General features: G+C 38.9%; 1 protein-coding gene across 1 annotated transcript in view; it reads left to right on the forward strand.

The window, feature by feature from the left end:
* Positions 1-10,043, forward strand: part of CYP19A1 (cytochrome P450 family 19 subfamily A member 1) — a gene marked incomplete at both ends in the record, with an annotated part of 30,581 nt that extends 20,538 nt beyond the window's left edge. Inside the window, 5 exons of the mRNA XM_081292589.1 lie at positions 1,572-1,686; positions 4,873-4,987; positions 5,761-5,923; positions 8,184-8,425; positions 9,795-10,043. Coding sequence (XP_081148715.1) covers positions 1,572-1,686; positions 4,873-4,987; positions 5,761-5,923; positions 8,184-8,425; positions 9,795-10,043 — 884 coding nt within the window. The remainder of the gene's footprint in view (positions 1-1,571; positions 1,687-4,872; positions 4,988-5,760; positions 5,924-8,183; positions 8,426-9,794) is intronic.
* Between the last annotated feature and the right edge of the window lie 1,320 nt (positions 10,044-11,363).

The raw sequence follows: 11,363 nt of genomic DNA on the forward strand, positions 1-11,363 counted from the left end.
GTATATATAGATATAAAAGCTATCAAATATGAAAACTTGATTCTGTTTGATAAAAATGGTGGTGATGCTGCTGCTGCTGATAATGATAGAAATGATGATGATAGCTGCCATTAATTTAGTATCTACTATGTACCAAACAGTATGAAAGATTGGTTTCCATGCATGCTTGCCATTTAATACTTATAATAACCCTGACAAGATGTCTCACGTAAGTGAATACTAAAACTTTTTCATCAAAAAGCAATGAAATAATTGAATTTAATATGTTAATTCCATTCTATTATTGATGTTACATCCAGGTTAATGTGATTTTTCCTGAATTAATTTACAGCAGTGTTCATTGATTCACACTTTCATTCAGTAAATACATATTGATGATCTATTTTATGCTAGGCACTGTTCTTGGTTCTGGGGATACAGAAATAATACAGGTGAAGTTTTTACCTTCAAGGAGCTTACAGTCTAAGGGAGATATGGACAATAAAACAAGTAAATGTTGAAAATTTATTAGACAATAATAAGTGCCTTGAAGTAAAAACAAAGCAGGGTAAAAAAAAGAGCAAAGCGGGAGCAGTGGGGGTGGGCATGGCTGGTACAGAACAGGTGATCAGGAAAGGCCTCTAGGGAGAGGACATCTGAACGTGGCCTGAATGGAGCGAAGCCACAAGCCATGTGCAGATCAGAAGGAAGAATAGTCCAGGCAGAGCAACCATACATGAAATTCAGCATTTGCCCAAACCAGCTGAGATAGACCACTCATGGCCTGGTTTGTCGCATTTGAGCAGGTAGACAAGCTGTAAGCTTTCTGTTTCTCCTCCCCAGCTCCCAGAGCCTCATCTCTTCTGCTCTAACTGGTCCTTATTAGAGCTATAGAAATTTCATCTGACTGCCAGGTGGAAAGGAGCCTCCATTCACTCTGAACTATTTTAGTCACACCCTCTTGCTTGGTCCCTTTCCATCCTGTTCTACATACCTCACTGCCCTGCTCCTTGGTTCTCCCAAGTTTCAATTGTTAGGAAGGATTCTGTAAAGGGAATTGAAAATCTCTCTGTTAACTCATGAGTACAGAATGTGATGTCAGAAAACCTGCATAATGCATATGGGGATATGTTTATTTCCATTTATACTGGGAACCTGTTAAACTCTCAACTTGCCTTTGGGACCTGGTGCAACGAAGAAGAGCATCATCCTGAGATCAGACAGAACTGGGCTCCAGCCTGAGGATCTTCCTGTCACACTGGCTGTATGATGTTGGTCAAGTCTCATTTTCTATGGATTGCAATTTTTTTTATATGCAAAATGATAAAACTACTACTCCCCTGGTAAGATGACAAGAATTAAATCAATCCTTTGTAAAGCACCTAGCATGATGGCTGATATTTGATAGTTGAAAAATGTTTAGTTTTTGTCTAGTGGTACTCATGTGACTAAATTGTTAACTGGTGATGGAACCTTGCTCAGCTTAGAGCCCCAGACTGGAAGGAGAATCTGTAGGGAATATTCTCTGCTCAGAATACTCTTCTTAGGCTCACATTTTGCTCAATGGCTCTATTTTTGTTTTTGTTTTTCAGAAAGTGCCATCGTGGATAAAATCCAGGGTTATTTTGATGCATGGCAGGCTCTCCTTCTCAAGCCAAACATCTTCTTTAAGATTTCTTGGCTATACAAAAAATATGAAAAGCCTGTGTAAGTAACACAAGTTTGGAAGATTTATAAGTGCAATCAGAAAGAATTTTTTTGTTTCTTATTTTCCATTGTGTCTTTGCTGTTGTTGGCCTCTTTGGTAAGTTTTACATTTCTAGAGCCCATGGGGATTTTTGATTAAGTTGCCAATGAAACACTAATAGCAATTTGGCTGTTTTTAGCTAGATGAGAGAGTAAAAAAAGCCATTGGCCAACCAGCTTCTCAGCCAGGGTGCTGAGTGTGTGGTCCGAGAGCTCATTTCTGGAACAAGGACACTGCAGTGTACTTGAGAAAAGTTGGCTAATCCTATCATTAATATCTGTGAGAACTCTCTTTTCATATGTGGAAAAATGGAAACACAGAACCAATTTGTAGTTGTATTGCTTCTGAATGCATTTAACATAATTCAAACCAAAGAATTGATAGTAGTCCCCAAAGAATTATTTCATAATGACTATAATGAACTTCAATAAAATGTGTGATTTTTTTGGTTACATATTTTTTGTTTTGGAGGTCCTGAAATTGTCATTAAATGGCATTGTTTTATTCTTAAAGCAGTCCAGTAGAAAACTGGACAAATGCCCTAAAGCTTACAGACTAATTATGGGTTTTTAGAGTACAGCTCCCCAGCTACCAAACACTGCCTCCTCTGACCACCAGTGGAAAACCCATGGGATCCAGAGGCAGAAAGTCCCAGTTTGTATCCTCCCCTACCATTTAGAACTAAATGGCCTTGGGGAGTTATTTAAAGTAAAATATAAACCCCTCTAGAGTGGGAATATAGGTTTATGAGGTCATATATAGAGAGCAATGAGCTCTAAGCACAGTAGAGTGGGCATTAAATATGTTAATTTCCCTTTTTCCTATATTCATATCTTCTTTAAGCATCCCTAACCATCTTAAGTTCTTCAATTCTAAAATGTCCCAGAGTGTTTTGAAGATCCAATTTTATCCTTTCTGTGGATTTTGAAGTTCAATAATATTAGTTTCTGGGGAGGAACCTAACTTGATGTTGCTTTGCGTGATCTCGTGTGGTTGGTGAGTTTTAGGTAAATGATTTGCACAGTTGGTTCTTTACACATTTCCTCTTCTTTCACAGAGCTTACTGTGACTTTAATGAATTAGATAAAGGATTTATCTCTTCACTGTGATCAAACTTGGTGGTGGTGTTATACTGAAGAGTCTCATTGTGTTCTTTTAAGTTATTAGTTTAGCCTTGGCCTTGGCCATAGAACAAAGCAGTAAACTGTAGATTTATTTCTCTCAGAAGTCTATAGAAAGGAGCTCAGCAGCAATTTCTCTGTATATCACAGTTGCCAATGATTAGTGTTCTAATTTATATCTCCTATAGTAATACAGACCTAGAGAAATCTTTTAATCTCTTCCACCTAACCCTTAAAATAATGTCAGTACTTTTAAAAAATACAGTTATGGGAAGATAAATGGACACCTACCTCTACTTATTCGATTTTATATTTTTGCTTCTTTTAATTCCAAATATCATAGTAGTATTGTTTTCTATGTTTTGTTTTTGTAAATGTAAAGCTTTTCAGCCCCATAATACCTTGGAATAGGTGTTTATAGTCTAGGCTGGTAGCCTAGTCTTTAAAAATGTATTCAGAATTCCAAACAACTGATTCGCAGGTACATTCTCGATATACATGCTTGTAAGTCAGAGATTTCCTTGTTCCTGAAAACTGTCATTTAACTCAATTCTTCCAGTTTTGAAGGGCATATAAATTCAGATGCATACATTTATGCAGTTATTGGGGCCAACTTGTAACTTGAATAGGAAAGATCCTAATTTGCATTCACAGTCCACTAATGCAAAATTTTGAATTCTGGCTCAGGAAGGAAGTATATGCTCAATAGTGGCTGCAGTTCTATGAAAGAACTGTTTATGAATTCAGAATGTAGGGGCATCCAAACACCTTCCAGGTCATTCTGGGGCTAGTGCTCCAGTAGAAATGCTAAGCATTCTAAGCCTACTTGAAAAGAATCATCATAGCTCACCAATTGAATAGATATCTGTCTTCCTTATGTAGAAGATGCTCAACCAATATATGCTGAATAAATGGATGGGTAGGTGAATGAATGAATGTGAATACATCTTTGGTAGATATCTGGAAGGGTGTGTATGTGTGTGTGTGTGTAGGTACACTCATAGAGATACACAATACATGCATCCTCATTTACAGTCACACAATTACTCTCTCTTAAAGTGTTTAAATATCTTCCTTATGATGTTGAAAAGAAATTTTTTTTAAATGAGGAACATTGATGGAAGATTCGTCTCTTACTTGATGAACTGTACTAAAAATAGAGGCTATTGATTTGTGACCATATCAATAAGAATTTGAAATAAAGATATGTACATTTAACGTAACACAGAATATTGTCCCCTAGGATGAGGGAACAATATGCTTACACATGAACACATACATGTAAGGACTAAGACAAGAATGGAATTTAGACTGCAAGGTGACCTTATTGTTCATCTAGTCTGGTCCTTTTACTTTAAAGGAAACATAAGGCTCGGAAATGTAAAGTAGGTTACATAGAAAGTGAGTAACCTGGGCTAGAACCTCACCGGTTGTCCAAGGAGCTCTCCCTTTACCACAATATGCATACACATATTCATGCTACTACTTATTCCTAGTGCTTACAGTATGGCAAAAGTCACAGGTATGAGAATAAATATCAAGAATAGTACCCACCTGAGTTTACTGTCTAGTACAGGAATTTTGTACTCAATAGTTTTCAGGGCCTGGCAAGTAAAACTGGGCTGTGAGGCTATAAGAAGGCAGGAAATGGAAGCGCCTACGACAAACTGAAGAGTGCTTGCCCCAACCAAAGACATACATGGGCTCTTACTTTAAACACTGCCTACCAAATCAGAAGTTGCAAAGCATGGCTGAGTGTAGCCTTTGGTATCAGTGTTTAACCCTTAACTAAAAAGTCACAGCTTTAATTTTACTCCCTGTTTAGATATCTTAGTTAATTCTGATGCCTTAACAAAGTATAAACATATGTAATCTAGGAATGTTAGTGAAGAAATAAAATATGAATTTCTTTATTCATGAGCACCACTGGCTTCAAGGGAAGCAGGACATTTTGTTTAAACACACAGGAAAACAATGTTTTTCTAGAGGCTTAAATTGAGATTATATTTTGACTTTTTTTTCCAGCAAGGATTTGAAAGATGCCATAAATATTTTGGTAGAAGAAAAAAGGCAAAAGGTTTCCACAGCAGAGAAACTAGAAGACTGTATGGATTTTGCCACTGAATTGATTTTTGCTGAGGTACTGATCTACACTAACCATAATTCCCTACCCAACATGTTATGACTGTTCATGTAGATGTGTGTGTAAAGATTCCCTTTTATAATAGTTGCATATTTCTGCTTTTAAGTATTTTCTCTAGAAGTACTATAAACCCAACCCAAATATCCCATGCAGACATTCTAGTAAAACTGGTCTTTAAAATTGAAAACTCTTCTGTACCACAATACAGCATATGAAATCAGGAAAAAGGAATATTAAAGACCTTCAATATAATCATTCCACTGCATTTAAGGGAGTTCATCCAGAACCCTTTTCAGATACTCAAATGCAAGGATGCTTAAGTCCCGTATAGAAAGCAGAATATTTACATAAAACCTACACATATTTTCCCCACATACTTAGAATCATCTCTAGATTGCTTATTTGAATACAGTGTAAGTACTATGTAAATGGTTGGTATACTGTATTGTTTAGGATATAATGACAAGAAAAAAGATCTCTATATGTTTACTACAGACACAATTGTTTTTTCAAGTAGTCTCAATGTCCAGGTGATTGTTGAATCCATAGATTGGAGCCCAAGGATATAGAGGCTAGACTACATGTAGATAATTGTCTAAACTGTTCATCGTTCAGCTGTAGATTGTCACGTGAAATGTTCATAGTCAATTATAGAGACATGTAATTTCTATAATTTCATTTTATTGAGGTTGTTGAGCTTGAAGGTCACTTCCCCTCATTTTATTGAAACTGATTACTTTTTCAATTTTCCCCCTCTTTGAATTATTCAGAAACGTGGAGATCTGACAAGAGAGAATGTGAACCAGTGCATATTGGAAATGCTGATTGCAGCACCTGACACTATGTCTGTCACTGTGTACTTCATGCTGTTCCTCATTGCAAATCACCCTAAAGTTGAAGAGGCAATAATGAAGGAAATACAGACTGTTGTTGGTAAGAATTTATCAAATAAATAATAGAATTTTTTTAAAGAGAGAGTGAGAGAGGAGAGAGAGAGAGAGAGAGAGAGAGAGAGAGAGAGAGAGAGAGAGAGAATTTTTTTTAATATTTATTTTTTAGTTCTCGGCGGACACAACATCTTTGTTGGTATGTGGTGCTGAGGATCGAACCCGGGCCGCACGCATGCCAGGCGAGCGTGCTACCGCTTGAGCCACAACCCCAGCCCAAATAATAGAATTTAAAAGATAATCCTTTTGATTGTCAATTTCTTATGTCCTAAGAAGGAGGTCAAACACAGAATTCTTTTTATAATCCACTTGGAGAAAAATAAAACAAGTAATTCTATCACAGTTGGACTATGCCAGGTAGGTTGAAAAGATGGTTCTCTCGGTTTTTTACTATAAAAATAATACATGCTCATTGGGAAAATTCAGAAAACAGAGAGAAGTATAAAGTAGAAAATGATAGTTCCCAATCCTTTCCACTGTCCTTCCTGACCTCATTGTCATTCCCAGAGCTAACCAGTGTTAATTATTTGCTGCTTAGTCTTCAAGATCTTTTTTTATGTGTATACAAACCCAACTCATGGTTGGATTTGTCTTTCAAAAACTTGGGATTGTGTATGCTATGCCTGCTTTATCAGTTCAAAGGCCTTTGTGGGTCCACCCAGGAAAAATGGCTGCTATTTACAGCATTTTTTCTGGATTTCAAGCAACTCAGTCACAAATGAACTTCCAATTGGTGACAGAAGGAAGAGGAGAGAATAACAGCAAAGACAAGGGAGTGAAAAGTTTCCTTCTGGACTCCAATCCAGTGAGGCTCACCCTCATCCCTAATGCCTCTCCTCCTCCTCTGCAGGGAGCCACCAGGTCTCCCTCTACTTTTCCATGGCCCTGCCTGTTTCAGCACCAACCTGTAGTAACTCTCCACAAAAGCATTGCCACAGTCATAAGAATCAGACAGCCTTCTGGGAAAAAACAGAGGTCCTTATTTGGAATCTCCTTCATATTGGTAATCTTTGCAGGAACACACTTGGGCTGGTGGGAGGCAGAGGACACATCAAGCCCAGTGGAGTGAAGAGAAGGCTGGAGTTCAGGGCACAGAGGGAAATTGCTTTTGAGACCATAATACATAAGCCTTTAATATAACTTTGATACAATTTCCTCAAGAGGTGAAACATGTTTGTACTTATTGATGTTCCCCTGATCCTTCAGCAGACCTCTGCAAAGACAGAAAAACAGCAGAGGCACTTGCACATATGTCTGTCCTCCTTCCTGTACTCATTTGCTTCCTAGTGGATGCCTTTGGTTACCTTCCCCATCATCCTCCCTTCTACCTCTCCACTCCAGTTAAACATACTCCACTACATCCTTGGGTACAAAGACCAACACATGTGGGGCAGGGCTTCTTACTTTGGTTAGAGTTCTCTGACCAATTAGATCATTCTTAGATGGCTTAGTTGTATAGGATACAGGGCTGACTCAGAACTCTGGGCCAGTTCTGATTCTTCAAAAGTGGTGGCCCATTTGAGGAAATGCTGAAGCTCTGCCACCTCTGGGACTAATTCAAGCCTCTTTGAGCAATGTCATGCCAGTCTGAGGTAGTGAGTGTGAGTGCCCATCAATCCCCAGTCCAACCAGGACTGATCTGAAATACCTATTTTATTTTGGAGGGGAGTTCTTGCCACACTACTGTGAAAGGTTGTTCTTGATGAGACGTGGAGGGAATATCAGTGAGACATGTGGGCAGGTGACTGTACAGTAACCAGAGGAAAAAATGTTGTTGCAATGGATTAAATCCACTGTCTCACTTTGACTGTGCAGCAGCCCATGTACCCTTTTTGGGGATGGTTGTGCAGTGAGTTTGCTCACAAGTCCAAAGAGGAAATGAATGACTCCTAGAATTTAGAGTTATGTGCAAAAGTCAGATTTCAGAAGCCAGGAAGATTTGAATGGTGTATGAAGGGTACTAGATATGGTCCACAGGACCCCTTTGAAGGGGTAATCAGCCCCTCATCTTCAGCCCACTGTTGCCCTGTGGGAATGTGGTTCCAGTGTTTCTGACTTTTCAGGAAATCTCAACGTTTCTATGAAATCTTCCAGGTTTTAAGATAACTGTCTTGGTATCTGAATTTTTATAGACATAATTGTTTTTCAGTCAAAAGCAAACTGTTCTATGGAAAAAAAATAGGAGTGTCAGTACCCAACACATATTGAAACTAACATTACCTTCCTTGCCCATTTTTCTCTCACAGGTGAGAGAGAGATAAAGATTGACGATGTGCAAAAACTAAAAGTGATGGAAAACTTCATTTACGAGAGCCTGCGGTACCAGCCCGTCGTGGACTTGGTGATGCGCAAAGCCTTACAAGATGATGTGATTGACGGCTACCCCGTGAAAAAGGGAACTAACATTATTCTGAATATTGGAAGAATGCATCGACTCGAGTTTTTCCCCAAGCCTAACGAATTTACTCTTGAAAATTTTGAGAAGAATGTAAGAGCCCTTCTTAAAACTGAATGTGCCACTCTCGGCCAGTTTCAACTGTTGAATCTGCTCTCGGTCTGTGTTTGCACCACACGCTTTTCATTCTTCTTACCCATTCCTGTCTGCCAGCTCACTCGGAGCACACATGTTCCCTGGCCCTAAGCCATGGCTACCAAGTTCTTGCTTAAGCCAAGGTTGCTGGGTCTTCAGCTCTGCAAAATATCTAAGTGGGAGCAACATGGTGGCTCAACATGTGAAAAATCTAGGCCCCTAATTTTGCTAAAGTGAGATAATTATATTGAACCCAGTGAATCTACTTTTCCATTTAAACTGATCACTTTGTCATCATCCAGATTCAGCTAGCACTATTTAAGCAAAAGAAATCCATTTCTGCTTTAGATAGAAATTAAGTGAGACCAAAAGATCTGACTTTGGTTCATCAAATAGCCTTATGAGCAGCAGGTCTCATTCTAAGTAAGACTCAATAGAGTGGAAGAGATTCTGCTTTTTCTATACTTGACTTATATTGGAGATTCTGCCTCCATTCTGTCAAATTTTAGGCAACAGTAATTTTTTAATTTAAAAAAAAAATTTTGCTTGTCAATGGATCTTTTATTTTATTAATTTATTTATACGTGGCACTGAAGATCAAACCCAAGATCTCACGAGTGCTCTACCACTGAGCGACAACTTCAGCCACAACAGTATTTTTAAGCCTGAATTATCCAGATAATTCAGTGCTCTCTTTTCCCACTTGCATATATTGTAGAAACATGAAGTTAATTCAGTACTTTAATTTATCCTGTTTCTATATAGGCAATCTAGATAATATCACATAAATCAGTCAATTGGTCAAAAAAAAGTATTGAACATCTATGTGCCAGGCACTATGTAAATTCAGATGCGAACAAGACAGACGGACATGGTCCTCATTAATTTTCTTCATAACTAAAAACAGTTGCTTAGTACTGACATTTTTTGTCTGCATTTGTCCCTCTTCATCAGGCTTATATGGCATCACACAGAAACAGTCTTTGCGTTGGAGACTTGCAAAGCAGCAGGAGAGCTGTGGGTACTCTCCAGAGCTAGTTGAGTACCCCAGCATTGCCTGTAAAAAGTTGATTTGCTTTGCTTTACTCCAGCTCATTTACATGAATGGCAAAAGTGGAGACTGAGGGTGAGTCTGCACAAAAGGTGAATCACAATGGATGAGAAAGGGGTTTATTTATTCAGTCCTTCAAGTCAGTGAAGAAGCAGTATGGCTGAGACCCCGAAACAGAGTGTTCTGACTGACCAGTGTTTTCAGAGTGAAATCAGAGACTGTATTGCATGACTCTGGCCTTGAACACTCTGGCTAATGGTCTGATCATTTTCATAGGTTCCTTACAGGTATTTTCAGCCATTTGGCTTTGGGCCCCGCAGCTGTGCAGGAAAGTACATTGCCATGGTGATGATGAAAGTTGTCCTGGTTACACTTCTGAGGCGATTCCATGTGAAGACATTGCAAGGAAAGTGTGTTGAAAACATACAGAAGAGAAATGACTTGTCCTTGCATCCAGATGAAACAAGCGACCTGCTAGAAATGATTTTTACCCCAAGAAATTCAGACAAGTGCATCAAACACTAAAGAAGGTTGTTCAGTGACTACTCTGGAGCATTTCTCATCAGTAGCTCACATGGGAACCATTCACCCTTGCCAGGTAATATCATTCTCACAGTGAACATTTGGGCCCAAGGCATACCTCCTATGGGCCTTCAGCAAGATGGGAGCTATGGGACATCGACCCTCGTTCAAGCTAGAGAACCAGGATGCAAGAGAAAAGAGGCCATGGGGAAAGTAGTCAGTGAAGAAACTACAGTCCAAAAGGACCAATTCCACAAAATATGCTTTGGAAAAGATGAGTAATCCACTACACCTACATCTGGTTTCCTACAGGATCTCCACTGCCCTGCCCCAGGGCATTTTAATGTCTGGGCAGAAGCACTGGAATTGATTAGAAAATCCAGGCCAAGTCTGAGTACCTAAGGCCAAACACATCTGCTAGTGTGAATAAAACAGCTTTCTTCTTTTCTTTTCTTTGTTGGTATGTGGTGCTGAGGATCGAACCGGGGCCGCACGCATGCGAGGCGAGCGCGCTACCGCTTGAGCCACATCCCCAGCCCTCTTTTCTTTTTCTTTTGTGATAATAGAACAGCAACATTCAGACACTTTGAAGAAATACTTAGACAATTTCAGCATTTGACTTTTCTCATGAGTTAGGCTCAGTTACCTATTATGTATCCACATGTGATCTGTGTGTGGCAAAAGTTGAATCAAATAATATCCTTTCCCAATCTCTCCATTCATGTCTCAAATACCTCTTCTATAGTAGGTATAGATTCAGGTAATATAAGCTAACTTAGTAATAGCCTGGGTAAAATATAACTAGGACTCTACATCTGATATCAGGGGGTAGGGGATAAAGGGTAGAAATTACATGATGTATTCCAAATTCAAATAAAAATCCCTTTTCCACGTTTGCATTGTTGCTCAGCTCCAAAATAGCATGGCTAACAAGAGATGACTTTAAACAGTCACATAGCCCTTACCACAGCATCAGTCATTTAGGAGTGAGAAAGCCCTCTGAATCTGTATCTAGTACTACAGCCCAGTGGTTTCTGACTTCTAAGGAGAGCTCCTGTCACCTCATTCCTTTCACATTGTCTCCCTCCCTTTCCTTCCAGGCCCCCAAATCCAAGGGCAACAATCAGTAAAGAACATGGTTCATGTAGAACCCCTGCAAACCATTTTTTTTAAATCCTACCTCAAATTTAATAGTTACCTTAGAAATTTAACAGTTATCTAGTTTATTGAATCATTGTATGTAGCCATGGATAAAATGTACACCTGGAATTTGTTCTGTATAAGGAATCAAATAAATGGGTCAATTTTCCAAATACCACTTTA

The sequence above is a fragment of the Spermophilus citellus genome (assembly GCF_964194105.1).
Source record: "Spermophilus citellus genome assembly, chromosome: 4".
Lineage (NCBI taxonomy): Eukaryota > Metazoa > Chordata > Mammalia > Rodentia > Sciuridae > Spermophilus > Spermophilus citellus.